The sequence below is a fragment of the Salvia splendens genome, chromosome 8, assembly GCF_004379255.2.
Source record: "Salvia splendens isolate huo1 chromosome 8, SspV2, whole genome shotgun sequence".
Lineage (NCBI taxonomy): Eukaryota > Viridiplantae > Streptophyta > Magnoliopsida > Lamiales > Lamiaceae > Salvia > Salvia splendens.
This window is the reverse complement of record NC_056039.1, coordinates 5069095-5087533: the sequence shown is the minus strand read 5'-3', so window position 1 is coordinate 5087533 and position 18439 is coordinate 5069095. Positions and strand designations below refer to the sequence as shown.

The following is an 18439-nucleotide window of genomic DNA, read 5'->3' as shown; positions in this document are numbered from 1 at the left end:
GTTGACCAAAGTCAACGAAAGCAACTAAAGAGTTTGACTAGTTGGCGCACATCACGGACCTAACTAGGAGTACTATTATTTCAATTATTTTGGTTTAATGATACTCTAATATACTATAGTACAAAATATAATTATATACTGTAGATTACAAGTTTGGATCTTATAATATTTTAAGAGCTAGTAATATGAAATAATTAAAAAAATATATATTTTCGTTAAGAGTTGAATAATAAACCTTTAACGATTGGGCTACTGATTATGATATGAGATATATCGAAACAAAGAGGAGTACATTTTATACTCAAGGTACGATCATAGTATTTTATGGTTTAATTAGACTTTTTGGAATCCCCCTAAATCAACCACATCCCCTACCTCCAAATTTCTTCTTTATGGAAAAATATATTTGTATATAAATATATAGAATTGGAAGGGAGCAGCATTAATTTTGAGTTGATCAAATCATGAATGCTCAAGACAATAACTGGGCTGTTAATGATGCAATTACTACTCCATCCAAACCTCCCCAGCTTACTAAGCCAATGCACAAGGTATAATTAATCATGATATCATCTTTGCAATCCTGCTTAAGTCCTTTTCTTTATGTGTATAATAAGAGCATCTTACTTTTTTCTCAGACAACCTGTTCTATCATCATCACCATCAATATATATATATATATATATATTTATACCTTCATTTGTACATGCCAACTGTTCTAACAACTTTTGTTTTTATTAAATAGTGTATCCAAGAACTAGAATCTTTGTTTTGTTAGTAGAGAGCATTACGTTGTCGCCATCAATGATCATGAAGCCTCATGTGTTTCTTTCATTTTTCAACAATTTCAAATTTGCAAGAAAAAGGACTGATTGAGAAATCAGAGTGATAACATGTGGTGCTTCATTTGAATAAGCAATCAAACTTGTGTTCCTTTCCACAGTTGGAAATGGCTGAAAATACATCAAACACCAAACAGTGGAGAAAATCAAACCTGTTCTTGGAAATACCAAGCAGATCATTGGAAGTATCTCGTCAAGAATTCGTTCAAATAACGATGCCATCATCCACACCAACTCCCACTCCCAAGAGAGTGAACTTCCTCCTAACACCTAGTCCTTGTGATTCAAGACCATATGGATCACCCCAACCTTCCTCTGCCCGAGGCCTGCCTTCCATCCGGAGCCTCCTGCCAAAGGGCTTCAAGCAACGAGCTTCCACTTCAGAGACTGATAAGGCAGCCAACAATGATCCAGTCTCTTCAAATGTCACAGGTGGTTCACAAGATAAGCCATCAATGTCAAGATCATGGTCATTTTCAACAATGTTTACTCCTAGGGCGAAGAGGGCATGCTCGTTGCCAGTAACCTCGGTAGCAAATTCAAATCCTGCCTCTTGCCCTGCTGCACCTGATGATGTAAGAATTTCTTCTTCTTTTTTTTCAATCTCAAAGAAAAACAACTTTGTTGAATTGGAACAGCTATGGTTGTAGGCAAAAGGAGTTAGGCGCATGTCGAGGTCACTTTCTGTCCCGGTGATGAGAAAAGAAAAGGTCACACGGAAAATGGATTCATTCTTTCGTATTATCCCATCCACACCTAGGCTAAGCAAGGATGGCCAACCTCAACTACCAAGTGCAGATGATGGTAACAGTGGTGAAGATATACCAGAAGTGGAGGCTGTTTGTAGGATTTGCTTGGTTGAATTACGTGAAGGTGGAGAGACCCTTAAAATGGAATGCGGCTGCAAAGGCGAACTAGCTCTGGCCCATCAAGAATGTGCAGTTAAATGGTTTGCCCTCAAAGGGAACAAGACCTGTGAAGTTTGCAAGAATGAAGTTACAAACCTACCTGTCACACTTCTTCGTATCCAAAGCTGTATAAATCGCACTGCACCCCTCAATAGCTATTCGGATTTGGAGATCAACGGGTACTGGCGGTACATCTTCATCTCTTAACAATATTAAGTGTCTTTATTTATTAGTTAGTTTGTTTTATTACAGGGTTTGGCATGAAGTGCCAGTTCTCGTAATTGTGAGCATGTTGGCCTACTTCTGTTTTCTTGAGCAGCTTTTGGTAAGGCCTACTTTCATTCTGTTTAAGTTTAACCATAGATTTGAGATGATTCTGTTGTCATAAATCTGTGTCCCCTTCAGGTTGGCAAAATGGGTAGCAGTGCAATCGCCATATCACTTCCATTTTCGTGTGTACTCGGCCTCCTTGCATCCATGACGTCTTCAACTATGGGTTCGTGATCAAACCACATTTCATATATATGCCTAATGCCTTTTGCATCAAACTTATTGTATTGATCTTAGAGGCTGCAACAATTTATAGAACTTCCACTTCACACAGTAGCCGCTAACACGATGTGCTTTTTCTAGTGAAGAGGAGATTCGTTTGGGTATATGCATCGATGCAGTTCTCCCTCGTGGTTCTCTTCGCTCTTGTTTTCTACAACTTGGTAAAAATACATGTCTTGTATTAAGATACTTTGTTTTTAACCTGTACGAAACAGAGTTCATAAACACAAATTTTAGTTGAAGAATACAAGTTTGATTAGTCCAATGGTTTGCAGGTTCATGTGCAAGCAGTTATGGCAATTCTACTGTCCACGTTTGCTGGATTTGGTGGGGCGATGAGTGGCAGTTCGATCATCGTTGAGGTGATGAGATGGAAAAGGAGAGGAGAAGTTGCGGAATAATGTAGGTGATGAGATGATGGTGCATCCAAGTCAGCGCCGTCGCCAGCGTGGAGGCGAGGCAGAGAATCCAGAAACGGCTTTAGTAGGATATGAGGTTTTGGTCCAAGTTAGAGATGATTTTTGATATGCTGGGTTTGAAGAATGTGGAAATGAAGAATTTTGTATGAGTAGTGTAGATTGAGAGTTTGATCATGGCTGGCTGTTTCTTGCTGTTGCAACAGTCTTTGAATTGTGTTTTGGACAGTTGATTATTTGTGTGAATAGTCTTTTTATTCATTGCATTTGTTTCATTTCATCAATACATGTATGTCACTCATATATTTATAATGTCATTCTATATGCACATATGACGTGTGGCATACATGACAATGGTTAAATAATTTCAAACCTATTACGGTTTTCACAAATTTATAAATCTTACGAACCATTCGACCAATGTTTTAAATTTATAAGGACCAAAATGCAAAATTGATTGACCTAATTTTCGATTTTCTTGTCAGTCAAGCAGCCACAAGCCGGCAATCTGATGAGATTAACTGTTCCCACTAAATTTGCTCAGCCTCAATCCCCGCCCCTTCTCTTCGCCTCCCTCTTTCAACGCTCCACACGTAGTCTCTCTCTGTCTCTCTCTCGACTATATCTTTCAAACCTCTGTTATGTTTTCATTTGCCTTGCATATGTTTGATTAAATGCCTAAGTAATTTGTTTTGGCAAAAGGGGTGCCTAATTGGCTAAGTAGAAGGCCTATCGTGACTGCGAATAGGATGGCTTGGGGTTCGGAGAAATGTGATGAGAAGACTGTGGAGCATTCGACAGCGGGATTAGTGCGGCCGGCAACTGCAGATTATGCAGGAGAGGCGATTCAAGCGGTCAAGACCGGAAAAGTAATCGCTGTGCCAACTGACACCCTCTATGGCTTTGCTTGTGATGCTTGGTATTATCCCTATTATCATATTCTTTTCATTTATCAAATTCTTTTTCACCCATTAATTTATCATATTGTGCTCTCTTTGATGTCTGTCTGGTGTTAACACTGCTTGAATTTCTAAGCTTTCAGGTTGTTTTCAACTTTTAATCTTTATTCAGTTACTGCTGTTTTTGTGGAAAAGTATACTTGATTTATTCGTTTATGTAATTTTATGCTTAAGAATGATGAGAATTTCTGGTCTGAAATGTGATAAAAAGGGTTAGAAGATTGATGTGTTTGTACTTTGTGACTGTTTGCATAAGTTTTATCTTAGATTGGTGGCTTGATGTTTATCTTTGATTGCTGGATGCTGCAGCTCAATGGAAGCTGTGCACAGGATATATGAGATCAAAGGCCGAAAGCATACTAGCCCCCTAGCTATCTGTGTTGGGGATGTTCAAGATATACAACGTTACGCCACTACTCACCATTTACCTCTCGGGTTGCTTGATTCACTGCTTCCTGGACCTGTAACAGTGGTATTAAGACGAGGTAGTTGAGAGAAAAAGTTTCCGTTAATTAGTAGTTTGTTGAACCGGCTTGGTCGTTCTTCTTGATGTTTGAATTCTCATCTCAACTTTTGAATTTCATGCTACTTTTCCACCTTATTACTTGTAGTTGATGCATTTCTGTGTCTTTGCTAATATATGTGTTAGGGGATTCAAGCATCCTTGAAAAGTCTTTAAACCCTGGGCTGGACAGCATAGGTGTGAGAGTGCCGGACTCTGATTTCATTCGGTTAATTGCTCGTGGTTCACAGAGCGCCCTGGCCCTCACTAGTGCTAACCTTAGTGGGCAGTCTAGTAGCGTAGATGTGAAAGATTTTGAGAACCTTTGGCAGCATTGTGCGTGCATTTACAACGGCGGGGTGCTTCCTTCGGGACGTGCAGGATCAACAGTGGTCGATCTTACTAGGCCAGGGGAATTCAAGATTCTGAGACCGGGAAGGTAAGCATCCTAATATTATAGTATGCCCCTTTTTGGATTACAAATTGGATATTGGTTTGGATCCTAACATTTGATAGGTAAATATTTTTAATGATCGACAAAAAATTTCATCTTGGCAGTGCGAAGGAGGAGACAATTGCAATCCTTGAGAGATATGCTCTAGTAGAAGAAAAATGTCTCTCATGACCGCATTCACAGTATTACTCTTCTCTTCATGTATTCTACTATTCAATTTTTTTACAGAATCAATTCGATTGCAATACATGCATAATATTTAGTATCGGATTTGTCGTTGAATTTCAATCTGATATATTATCTTCCATGCAGTTTTATGATATTAATGTTATGAAATACTATATTTAAACTTGTAACTTAAAATAGTACAAATTATAATTGTGATATTATATATTGGTCTTTTTATTTGTCGTACACTATACAAATTAAATTAAATTTATAAATTGAAATATATTACTGTATTAAATTCAATTCAACTTATAAATTTAATACTGAAAATTTCAAAATTCTAGTTACTATGTTATGGATATTGTTTTGTATGTTTCCTTTACTTATAAAGTCTAATTATAAAATCTTATAATGTTATACTCCATCCGTTCCAGCTAAAATGACACATTTTTTAGCTGACGCGGCATTTTAGGAGTTATTGGTTAATATGATTAATTGGAAAGAGAAAAAGTAGATGTAATATTAAATATAGAGAGAAAGAAAGATGAATAATTTAATAAGAGTGAGAACAAAATGTTTAGTGTATTAATTGGAGAGATAAAGTTTCTAAAAAAATGTCATTTTATTTGGAACAAACTAAAAAAGGAAAACGTGTCATTTTAAGTAAGATAGAAAGAGTATTAATATAACTAAAAGATAAAAAAAATAACAATTCTGCGTTTCATTAACTGTTATAAATGCAGTACCAAATAATAGTTCTGATTAAATTCATAGATTTAATGAGCTTTTAATCATAGTTTATTTTGAGACTTTCTATCCCAAATATATGCAAAATTCATCAAATAAATGTTTGTAGAATTTAATAAAGTTAAATGTCTTAGAGTGTCATAAAATATAAATAATTTTATTTTAAAATTATATTCTTTATTTTTTCAAAAAATGATTGTTTGATTTAATTCTTTATCATCTAATAAAAATAATTACATGTATATCTACTTTTAATTATGTATTCTTCTAAGGGTATATATAAATTTAATATAATTTTATATTATAAAATAGATAATGGAGTATATTAAATTCAAGTAGCACTAATGTCTATTGGCCACAATAATTAGAATTTAACTACCATATAGATAATATTAAAAATCAAATATATTTAAATTATGTCAACGAAATGCAATAAGAGCATCCACAATCGCGGATTTCCCGGCAGACGTCCGACCGGGGTGCCGGGTGTCCGCGCGGGACATCCGCCATTAAACGTGAGAGGGGAGGATGCGGACGTCCGCTGCGGACTCCGCATATTGGCGGACTTCAGGCGACGTCCGCGCGGGACGTCCGCCATTGCGATGCCACGACGGACGTCCCGCGCGGACGTTCCGATTTTTTAATTAAAAAAAACTCTATATATAAGGCTCGTTGAACTTCATTTCATTCGCACCACTTGTTTTAACGAGTTTCTCTCTCTACGTTTCTATCAGTATATCTAAAATGGCTAGTGGTAGTGATGGGGGTGCTAATGACATACGCCGACGAATTAACGAAGAGGTGCAGGCCTATACGTCCCGGGAGATAAATCGCCTGATACAAGCGGGCTTGCAGCAACAGCAGCAGCAGCCGGCAGTACCTCGCCCCATCCATCATCTAACTATAGTACCCCGGGACCACATCGTTGCACACCATCGGTTGTATGAGGACTACTTTGCTTCAGAGCCACAGTTTGGGGATAATTTATTCCGGCGACGTTTTAGGATGCATCGTCCGCTATTTATGCGTATCGTGAGTGCTTTAGAGCGTCGATACGAGTATTTCAGGTTCAGGGAGGATGCAGTGGGTAAACCCGGTCACACGCTCATACAGAAGTGCACTACCGCAATCAGACAGCTGACGTACGGAGTCTCGGCAGACATGTTCGACGAGTACCTCCACATCGGTGAGTCGACTACCCGTGAATGTTTGCAGTATTTTTGTGAGTGCGTTAGGGAGATATTCGGGGATAGGTATCTTCGGAAGCCTACCCCCGAAGATTGTCAGGCTCTGATGGATATGCACGGGAGTCAGCACGGGTTTCCGGGAATGTTGGGTAGCATAGATTGTATACATTGGGAGTGGAAGAACTGCCCCGCCGCCTGGAAAGGGGTGTACACTACCGGCTTCAAAGGAAAGCATCCAACGATTGTCGTTGAAGCGGTAGCTGACTACCGGATGTTGATTTCGCATGCTTATTTTGGAGTAGCTGGGTCGAACAACGATATCAACATCCTCCAGTCGTCGCCCCTTTTCAACGAGTAGTGCATGGGCATTGGTCCGGCCGTCAATTTCGTTGCCAACGACAACCAGCACAATATGGGATACTATTTGGCGGATGGGATATACCCTATGTGGCTCGTCTTTGTGAAGACGATCAGATGTCCATCAGATGAAAAGAAGATCTATTTTGCGAGACGTCAAGAGGCAGCGCACAAGGATGTGGAGCGGGCATTTGGTGTGCTCTAGGCTCGATGGGCGGCAGTGAAGGGTCCATCACGACTGTGGTATATTGACAGCATCGCTAATGTCATGTACGCATGTATTATCATGCACAACATGATTGTCGAAGAATAAGGTCCAACACTGACTGATTGGGCCAATGATGATGTCTATGCTGCGAGTCTAAGCCACGACGTGGCCACCGCCAATATGCGTATGGGGATACCCCATGGAGCTGCCGATCGGGTCCGTGCATTTGCCGACATGCGCCAACAACAAGCTCATATTCGACTCCAGAACGATATAATTGAAGAGCTATGGACGCGGAGGGGTGCACGTTGATATTTTATAATGTAATTTGTTTAAATTTTTTTTGTTGAACTGTACTTTTTTCATTTTTTAATTTAATGAAATTATCATTGCACTTTCTCCGGCCGTATTTGTGTCGAAATTTTATTTCCGTAAATTGTTTAATTTGGTGAATTTGTGATTTTTTTTTATTGTGGATGTCCGCCGGGATGTCCTAGGGGATGTCCGTATTCGTGTCGAAATTATCATTGTGCAGTGGGATGTCCTTATGACGTGGCAGAATGTGTTTCTGGGAAGTCCGTTGGAATGTCGCCGGGATATCCGCACCATTGCGGATGCTCTAAGAATAAGATATTTAAACATATTATTATAATGTATTAAAGTATAAAGTGAACTAAACTAGTTTGACACAAATACGTAATTAGGTAGCACGTACCTTAAATAAAATGTAAACATGTATTAGGTTGCCCATACACATTATTCATCTAAAAATTATACTTGTATAAAAATTTAAATAATAATTATTTCATCTATTTTTTTTTGCTATAAAGCTTTTTTAAAATAAATAGAACATAAAAAAATCAAATAAATTTATTTTTATTGAAAAATGAAAGCACATACGTTATATTAGCAAAGGAATAAAATGGTTAGATTTCATAAATATTCTATGTTTATTTTGGTACACATAGATTAAGATGCAATATAGATCATAAAAATAATAAGACATATAAGACATAAAATAAAAATATATTATTATCTAAGAAATAACTATAACAAAATAATATATGTAACAATATAATAGCCTGTTTAATTTTAATTAATTACGTTAACTACAAGATATAAATGAATTGATTTTTATGGTAATTTTTATGCAAAAGTTTATATCGTCGAAATGAAATTCCTATTTCTTAATTTCAGTCATATTTTTATACTGTTTCTTAATTATATATAATTTAAATTATTAATTGCAAAATTAAGTGGATAAATTAATTACTCCCTTCGACTTTTTAAAATAGAAATTCCTGAAACGGTATAGATTTAAATGCACAATTTATAAAGTGAGAGAGAGATAAAAAGAAAAAAGTGATAATGAAGAACAGGTCTCACCTCGTTCGAATGGAGAAAAATTCCCAAAGTGAAAAGTTTCTATTTTCAAGTGACGAACCAAAATGAAAATCGAATCTATTTATAAAAGACGAAGGAAATATGATTCAAAGCTAATTCTATAAATTATAGTGAGTTTCAGCTTGTCATGTGACATTTTTTTTATCAATTTTAATCAATTGTTTGTTGTGAGCCTAACAGTACAACTGAACTCCTAAAAATAACGTCATAATATATGTAAACCAACCTCCAACCAATTCATATGATTAGTCTCTTGGTATTCTCTACACAAATTAGAATTAGGCGGGTTCAAAACTTGCTAAAGATTAGGTATTTGATTTTGTTTTTCAAATTTATTGTTTTTTATGCAATGAATATTCTAATTTTGTGTAGGAAAATTTTTATTTCGAGATTTAATAATAATTTAAGGGTACTATGTAAATCTTCTACCTGTATGCAAAGTGTTCGACGAATAGACTGTCATTTTGATTTAAAAGTTTAGAACAAATAAGACTTTCTTGATTCAAAAAATATATATTTTTAAAATTAAATAAAATTTTATTAAAATAAAATACGACAATAAACTTAGACTCTGTCATTTTGATTTAAAGATTTAGAACAAATAAGACTTTCTCGATTCATAATAAATTTATAATTTTAAAATTAAATAAATTTTTCTTAAAATAAAATACGACAATAAACTTAATTTGTAAATGGGACTTTGATTAAATATAAATATTCTTTGTGAAAATCAAATAAGATTTTTGTTTCAAAAATAAGACTTAAATGGCACATGCATACTAGTTTTCGCTAATTAAAAAGCCTTATGTTGTTGTATTGAACTGTCTTATTTATTTTAGAAAAAAACTTACAATGCAATTAGAGTCGTATGTATTAAAAACAATCAAATTTATTTAAAATGATAGTATTATTAAAAGAAACCTCATTTAGAAGTAAAAGGAAATAAAATATTGTATTTGTATCTAGTAAAAGTTTAATTAGTTAATATTGTATTTGTATCTAGTAAAAGTTTAATTAGTTATAAATACATGAGTTTATGGATGTATTTGTAGATTACATGATAATATCATTAATATAGTCATGGGCGTTGCTCAAATTCTTGCTCTCTCTAATTATAGACCGCAAGCAAAAAAATAAAATCAAAGAGTTGAATCGGGAGAGATGGCCGCAAAAAAGTTTGAAGAGAATATTTGGGGGGGGGGGGAGGGAGTAAACGATAGTGTGATAAAACTGGATATATATTGTCAATGAAAAATAGCTAGGATAGAGAAGGAAGAAGAAAAGAAAATTAAAGAAAAGAAAATTAAAGAAAAGAAAAGATTTTGATAAGATTTTTATGTGGAGGCATTTCAACTGTGCGATGGAGTATTAGATATGGAATTTAATTTGATGAAATATTTAATGATTACGGTTAAAGTTTTTTTAAGATTTAAAATATATTAAAGGGTATTTTAGTAAGTAAATAATGGAGTACATTAATAATAAACTGGTTTAAATAAAACCGTTTCAGTTCAATTAAAAAATAAAGGGTATTATGTACGTTTATCTTTTTCTCTTATTTTTATTTCTATTTTACTTTTTCTTTTTAGGGGTATAACGAATTTTAAGCAAATCAGTAAAGAACTGACACTCTAATTAATTATTTCGCAAATTTGATAAATTCTTATTTGAAAAGAACAAAAATTCATCTTTTACTTGAAAATAAATCTAATTAAACTTATGATTTTGTACTCAATATTCAGTAGTCCACCCATCTTAGACACATGGAATGCGAAATATGGAAATTCATCTGCTAAATGATACAATGAAACAGTATAGGGTTGTATTAACTAATATTACACACAAATATTGAAAAGAAGGAGAAATTCATATTGCCTTTTTATGCATGCATTTCTCTCACTATGCTTGCTCACCACTTGCCTTCCATTTTCATAGACAACTCAGTCAATTATTTTTCATATTTCCTTTATCTGCATGCCTTTCTCTCTCTATGCTTTGCTCACTTGCCTTCCATTTTCATACACAATTCACTCTATTAATTCTTCTTGAATTTCAAACTTTACTTTTACCTATTTATTTTTCTTGTTCACAGAGCATTTTCTGATATATATATCATCTCAAATTGAGCTGGGATTCTACTTTTCCGCGGTACTTGTTCTTTTTCCTTCTTTGCTCTCTTCTCTTTTCTTTTTTGCTTGTGGATTCAATTTATTGAACTCTAGTTTTTTGGTTTCTAGTTTTCAAATGAAGAGGGCATCTGTAGCAAGAAAAGAGGAATTGAGCTTCTTCAAGGTCATTTCAGATGATAAAAGAATGGTATAATTAAGTCCATTTCTTTTTTCAACACGCTTCTCTTCTTTCCCTTTGTTTTTTAGGTTACATGTTTCTTATCTTGAGTATTACTGTCTTCATGTTTGATGTATAATTTACTTTCTTTAGGATTAGATCGATATTTAATTTTGCAACTAAAATTTTTTAGATTATCCATGGGCTTGTTTGTATTGGTCTTTGATACCCAATCAATAAGCATTTGCACCAAAATTTGTATAATTGCTTGCTTAACTGAGCTTGTTTCTTGTGGTAAAATTAAGTAGAAAAAGTTTATGAATTTTTTCCTGAATCAACAAGATCCCTCTTATTATGAATGGACAAAACATTTGGTTAAATAATTTGGTATCTGCTTAGTTTGAAGGCTGCTCGAAGTGTTAATTGAGCAAATATTTGGTATCTGTTTAGTTCAAAGATCCTTGTTTCGATGCAGAGATTTCCCCGTGGAAATATTCCACGGGTGCAAGGACTTGTAGGTCGCAAAGTTACCCTCAGAGACGTCAACAAAAATTTGTGGACAGTAGAGGTGGCAAGAGATGGGGATGACTTCTATTTTGACAAGGGGTGGTCTCAATTTCATCAAGAAAATCATTTGGAGCCTGGTGATTATGTGTCATTCGACTACAAGCACGGCGGTTTGTTCGACTTCATATTGCTTGGAGGCTATGCTTGTGTAAAGAAAGGTGCCGGCTGTCCAAGATGTAGTGTGAAAGTGGAGGTAGAGGAGGTGTATGAGCTCACTGATGATGATGATGATGATGATGATGATGATGATGATGATGATGATGATGATGATGATGATGATGATGATGATGATGATGATGATGATGATGAAGATGAAGATGAAGATTATGTGGTAGAGCAGTGGAAGAAGTTGAAGGAAGTAGAGATTGAAGATGAGAGCGATGAGGATGATGAAATTGAGGTGCTATTGAAGAGATCACCATCTTCATCTTCTTGTGAGCCTTTTCTTTCCAAATTTCCTACATTTCTATGTGTATAGATAATTATTTAGTGTGTTTATATATGCAGTGAGACAGAAGAAGCACGATAAAGAAGATGACTACGGGCGCTACATCTTCAGATCAGGACTGGCAGTCCGACCCCAAAATCCTTATTTTGTGTCGACGTCAAGGAAACTGCGCAAGAATGTGCTGGTAAAATATACACGAATTTCCCATCTTAAAAACTCTATATGGTAGTATTATGATATATGATTGATAAGTGGTGATGTTGTAGCACATCCCGAACGAGGTGATACAAAGGTGGAAGCTCAAGCTTAAGTCGAAAATGTTGGTGGTGGACGTGAGTGGGAGGAAATGGGGTAGCAAGATCAAGAAGTGGAACGACGGGCGCCTCTGGTGCACCGGTGGATGGAAAAGGATGTGCACGGCTAACAACATAAGCGCCCACGACACCTGCATCTGTGAGTTTGTGCAACGAGGCAGCGACGACATGCATATGCTCGTCCATGCTGTTGAGTAGACGCATCGCGCATCTTACATATTTATCTCTAATTTTAGGACTCTTATTTATTGTCTCAGAATTGTAATCCTGATCAAATGTTTGATGCCCACTTCTTTGAATCATCTTTACTAGTAGTATGATTATCAAATTTTCAACTTTTTGTGATCTATATATAGCTAATTAGAGGTAACTAGTATGAGTAGTAAAAATTATATTTTGAAAATAAGTGAAATTATTTGTAGGGCACGGAAGAATGTACTACTACTACTACTATCGAATCATTTTACCCCTGGCTATAATATCAAATGCACAAGTAAACAAGAAACGGTAACAAAGACTATGAAATACTCCGTATATATAAATGAAATAAAATGCAAGAATTGTACTATCAGATTAACACATTACTACAAAAACTTAGCAACAAATCCTTGTAAATAAGCAGTAATGAATTAACAAATCATTGAACCAATGAAATGAAGTACAGGAGTAACAAATTTATTGAGTAACAAAAACAAGCAGTTGAATTGGTATATGTATATATATATATATATAGATGAACGAGTGATCAAGATACAAATCTGAAATTGTGATTCTACAGAATCTCTCTCCTGGCGGCGTACCCGTACTGCGACCGCTGGATATTCTGCTGCCGCTTCTTATACACCACTACGCCGGCGCCGACTACGAAAGCTCCGGTGATCACTCCGACTGCAACGCCGGCTTTCTGTCCTACGCTCATTCCGCCTGTTGAGTCTTCCTTGCTATCCAAATCAGCCGCATTGGGCTTGCTCTCGGGCTTGATGTCTCCGGCGTCCGCTTCCGGCGCGGGAGCGGGAGCGGGAGAGCTGTCGTCTGCATTCGGCGCAGGAGAAGGCGATGGTGAGTCGAGATCTGACGGCGGCGGCGCAGGGGGTGAGGAGAGGTGAGCGGGGGAGGGGGAAGGGGAGGCAGGAGGCGGCGAGATTTCGTCGGAGGATGGATGCGGAGGTAGAGAAGGTGAATGGGACGGGGATTGATCGGAGAGGACGGGGTAAGCGAAGAGGAGAAGTGAGAAGAGGAGAATTGGGGAAATGGAGGCCATGATTGAGATCTGGAAACTTGGATTGGGAGTAAACTTGAAAGTGTGTGGAATAGTAATTGACTAGATGGGAGAGTGAGATGTGAGATCCGTGAAAATGGAAGATCTGCAGAAAATGGAGCTGTATATGTGTGATGAGAGATAGAATTGGAGATGGAGGCGTGGGAAGCGGAGCTAAGTTTTGTTAATGTTTTTATCCAAGCTAAGGATCAAAATCCCAATTCCTTTTTTTTTCCCCTAACAAGGCATAATTTCGTTTATGCTTAGTATTAAGTTGATAATTATTACTAATAAATAGAAATAAAGAAATCTTTAAAAATTGATGGATTAGTAGAAGTAGAATGTCCGAATGACACGTGTGAACAGATAGCACAGCATTAGCTGCCATTTTCTCCCATTTTACGTTTTGCAACTTCACTCTCCAACTAACTTACGCGTCTTCTAAGTAAGTAAAATGAATTCCAAATTTGAACCTCTAATTTAATAAGAATTGTAGCACTATTAAATTAGCAATCTAGGATAAAACTCCCAACTTAATAATGATTTACTACCACCATACCAATCTTTCTCTTTCAGTAAAAGCGAGGAATCAGTGTAGTAAGATTCTCAATTCTTCCATTTTTCAACTCAATTTCACTAGAACAAAAACTAACAATTTTAATCTAGAATTTGGTCATTATACTACAATTTCTTCATAATTAATTAGACGACCATCCCAAAGACATCAAATATGTTAATAAGAGGTGCAAAAAAAGAAGGGGGTTGGGCCAAGACAGTTTAACCAAAAGCCCATTATAAGGTCAACAATCATCCTCAATCAAAATCCAAAACAAGGTCTCCTCTTCCTACTCTCATAATCTCAATTTCTTGTAACGATGATCAGCGTTCTAGCTCAGGTTTTTCTTTTTGTTTCTCTTTATTTTTATATTCATCAAAATTATCCCACCTCTATCGCCAATTTTTGTATATTGTTGCCGCATTTGATTTGTGTTTGTATATATGTGCAGGAGCGTCTATTGGGCGCCGCGCTAGGGAGCCTCTTAACCGGGGGCGTGGTTTTTGAGCTGCGCCGAAGCATCTATAAATCCATTAATCAATATGAACCTCAGGAAAATTTGATTTCTGCAATGAATTTCCATTTCTTTGTTTTGTTTCAACTATGAGTTGCTGGAATTATACATTTGGTTAATTGTGCCAATTTCGGTTGAGCATAAGATTATTTCGGTAGTGGAATGTAGCTTTATTCATTGATTGCTTGATCGGTGCCCTAATTGTTTTCATTTCTTAAGTGGATTGGCTTTAGTTTTGAGAAAATTGAAGCTACAAACTTACATATGACTGTTGAATTTTCATTTATGCTCTTCTTTAAAAAACTATAAATGGGAGATGCAACCATAATTCTACTAATCCAAGCCTTATAAGTTATACCCGCACACATATGTAGGGGGTGGGTACTGGGGAGCGCAAGAGCAAGATCAGAGGTAGTTCGTACCGGATCGAAGGTTGTTGACTATGCTGCCTCTTTGGCTTGACTAATGGTTGGCTATTGGAGTAAAACCTGAGTTTTGTGTTAGTGTTGTTAGTACTAGACATTGTTCTTTCAGTAATTATGCACAGTCCTTGGAAAGCAGCTACTTCTTTTCTTAAAAAAGAGAGCAGCTGTGTCTGTATGTTTTCATGGAATATCAAGGTTGTGAGAAACTCCATCATCTAGAAAATAAGATAACAAAGTCTGATTTCAGCTACGTGAAAGAAATAGTTCTAACGTGATCAACCTATAATACTGCCTGAGTGCTCTGTGGTCCGTAACGAGGTCGGAACTACCAATGTTTTACAATTGTATGAGTTCCACCATGCTGCATTGAATTTCGTTAAGAGTCTCCACAAAATAAGCATAACTGCCTATAGTTATCCACACAGAGAGGCAGCCTTTTAATTTAGATATTCTTTTAAGATATCAATTTTACAGTTTTTTACTGCTATCAATCTTTTCTACAAACATATATCCTTGCCTTTGATTGGTAACATTCAGGATTCAAGATTTTAATTTGTTATAATGTATCAAGTAAATCATATTCAATACAAGTGGCCATCTGACTGAAGATTAGGAAATTTTATTACAAGTGAAATGGCTTTGTTAATGATGTTTTTTATCACATAAATATGTTTATGTATGGTCTCTTAAGATTAGTTATGACTTAGATCAGTGCAGGGGTTTTAACTGTTTTATGGCATTAAAATGCATATTGTGTGGGTGGCTAAAGTGGAAATGCTGTTAAAAGGAGGTCCTAGGTTTATATAGACAAGGCTGACTGCATGTGACATCTTCTTGCATCACTTCAAATTAAAAAGGGGAAGAGGAGGGGAGAGTATTAAAAAAAAGAAATTTCACAGACTTACCAATTTTGGAAAAAGGAATATAGATGGATTAGGAAAGAGAGGTTCCATACTAGATAAGTTGTTGATGTATCCTATACAATATTTATTTTGTTCATTAACTGGTTTGTTGCATGTAAAACTAGGTCCCTATGTTCTCAATCAGTGAGACTTTAGTTATGATTAGGAAATATGGCATGCTAGTCTATCATCTTTGAAAAACAAACCGATGGTTATTCCATTTTCTTTTTTTTGAGGGAAACCAATGGTTGTTCCTGAAGGTGAGTATTTGCTACTGAAACTACCTTTTTTGAGTGCAGGAAAAGGATCTATAATAAGTTGACAGTACAACATGTGCACGAAACTTCTTGTTAAAACACAAGTACTTGGCAATTTATTAATTTCACTTCTGCTTTTATCTTGTTCTTCTCACCAAGAAATTTATTGGTTTCACTTCTATTTTTCTCTTGTTCTTCTCTCCAAGAAAATTTATTTTATGGGATATGAATTTGAGTGGTGAATTGATATTCTGATTCTTTTCAAACTTGATTCTTGAATTTGATGGAGTTCATCCGGGGACATAAAGCCCTTGTTCCATTAAATGATATTTTTGATGATTTTGGTGGAGAATGTTTCTGAAATTGTTACTTTGATAGTTAAATATCTTTCGAGCATGACTTTGGCTTCTAACTTCAAAGATGGATCCGACAGTAATCTATCTTGCACACATGGCTAATGTAACATTAATTGTGGGGCTTTGCACTTTAATTTCAGATTGAACATGACTTCTTCCTTGATGATCTTGGTGATGAGAATCACGTCGCTAGATGACTTTACTTCTAACCCTTGACTTCATTTCTAACTTGTCACTTTAAAATTTGAAATGGCTTAAGGAACCTTTTTTATGGTTGTTGGCTGCGGATTCTTTCCATTTATGATGATTCAACATTTAAGATGCTTGATCTCTGCCCCCTACTTTATTTGGTTAGTGTGAACTGTCACAAAATTTTTGGTAATCATTTTCGTATCTGCAGAATTCATCTTTAATTACAGATTTTGGGCACAGGTTCCCAATCGGTTGATATTAGGAGTATCAGTTAACTATGTGATTTAGAATTTAAATTTGACCAACTTACTAGAGTGTAAATATAAATGTTAAGTGAGATATTTTACACATGCTGACATTTGCCTATTTTATTTTTAGTAATTTTCTTTTATGATTTTGGACGTGCTACCCCTTTTTAATGTACACCAAGCCATTTGTTTTTGGACTTGTCTGAATTGCAATTTTCTATGTGCATGTGTGCATAGCTATGTAAAGAATCCAATGTGCTCGGGTAAGTGCTAGTTGGGAATTATAGACACAGCTATTCGACATCCCGGAGTTATTAGAATGGTTTTATCACTTTATGTTACTTGAACTTGTGTTTCATCTGCATTTCAGCCAGCAGAGCCTATTTTTGGGCGGAAATCACAGCAAGAGTTTGCTCATGTGTGGAATAAATCTGTGGATAACACATTTGGAGCGATGATTGAGTATCTAAGCTCAGGTCGATGGTAGGCATTCTCCCATGCTATTGATTTCCTCAATGCTTATCCAAGCTAGCAACTGTCCTTTCTGAATCTTCCTGGAAATTTCTTTACTGTGTGGGCGAGGAGTATGGATGTATCGTCTAGCATATCTACATTTTCTTCGAACACAGGAGTACGTGTTTGTTTTGATGTTCGATTGTCATTGACCCCATTGTCTTTCCCCCAAGCCATGTTCTTCATTATTTGTAGCCTTCAATTCATAACGGTAAACAATTCCAAGCAAATTTGACAGTTTATTTATCTCAATTTTTTCGGCATTTGCAGGTTCTAAAATTTTCTTTTTAAAACTGAAGGTTGGAGGTATTAAAAGTTACTTTCCCAAAACGAACTCCTGAAAGAGTTGAGAGGAACAACTATCTATCACTATTAATATGCAACAGACTAAATGAAAGATCTCCAAAGCTATCGGAAACTAACAATAGAGAAGTAGAAGATAAAGATGAATAATATTCAATAATTATTTGAATCGCATGTAAGGTAAAGATATTTGGGTTTGTCGCATTTCTGATTGAATTTAATTGAATTTTTCGGTACTCAGTGGGGTCGGTCAACCCCGCGGGATCTCAACTCCATCCATCCGTCTCCACATGCTATGCTAGTGAGACTAAACGTATATCATTATAAATATCCATTTTCTTTGTTCCTTCTTCATTGGCCATTTGGCCCTATGATATGATGTGGTCGTAAGTTGTTGAGTTGGGTGGGTTCTATATATGTAAAGTCAGTTAGTTCCCTTTTTAGGCACTAAATCATTACTGCTCTCTATTTTGTGTTTCCCTACCTTAATCATCAAATATTCCTTCATCTTCAAATGCAATGCTTTATTTTCTCGACTTCATTTTCTAGTTATGCCCATCTTACTCGTGAATGCTTTATCGTGATTATGAAATAAT

At 35.9% G+C, this 18439-nt stretch overlaps 4 protein-coding genes across 4 annotated transcripts; 3 read left to right on the top strand and 1 right to left on the bottom strand.

Moving 5' to 3' along the window:
* Positions 1 to 464: 464 nt before the first annotated feature.
* LOC121744711 lies at positions 465 to 2954 on the top strand. Its single transcript, XM_042138296.1, has 7 exons — positions 465 to 551; positions 944 to 1417; positions 1493 to 1929; positions 2003 to 2075; positions 2156 to 2246; positions 2384 to 2463; positions 2578 to 2954. The coding sequence occupies exons 1-7, from the start codon at positions 465 to 467 to the stop codon at positions 2701 to 2703; spliced, it is 1368 nt and encodes a 455-aa protein (XP_041994230.1). The 3' UTR covers positions 2704 to 2954.
* A 194-nt stretch (positions 2955 to 3148) lies between these two features.
* Positions 3149 to 4898, top strand: LOC121744059 (yrdC domain-containing protein, mitochondrial-like). The gene is made up of 5 exons (XM_042137499.1): positions 3149 to 3311; positions 3421 to 3637; positions 3987 to 4162; positions 4327 to 4618; positions 4738 to 4898. Exons 1-5 carry the CDS (start codon positions 3230 to 3232, stop codon positions 4802 to 4804), a joined length of 834 nt encoding a protein of 277 aa, XP_041993433.1. The 5' UTR covers positions 3149 to 3229; the 3' UTR covers positions 4805 to 4898.
* Positions 4899 to 10657: 5759 nt separating this feature from the next.
* Positions 10658 to 12630, top strand: LOC121743944 (B3 domain-containing protein REM20-like). Its single transcript, XM_042137352.1, has 5 exons — positions 10658 to 10852; positions 10942 to 11020; positions 11466 to 11991; positions 12065 to 12189; positions 12272 to 12630. Exons 2-5 carry the CDS (start codon positions 10949 to 10951, stop codon positions 12515 to 12517), a joined length of 969 nt encoding a protein of 322 aa, XP_041993286.1. The 5' UTR covers positions 10658 to 10852; positions 10942 to 10948; the 3' UTR covers positions 12518 to 12630.
* A 461-nt stretch (positions 12631 to 13091) lies between these two features.
* On the bottom strand, positions 13092 to 13580 carry LOC121744710 (early nodulin-20-like). Its single transcript, XM_042138294.1, has one exon. It carries the CDS (start codon positions 13578 to 13580, stop codon positions 13092 to 13094), a length of 489 nt encoding a protein of 162 aa, XP_041994228.1.
* Between the last annotated feature and the right edge of the window lie 4859 nt (positions 13581 to 18439).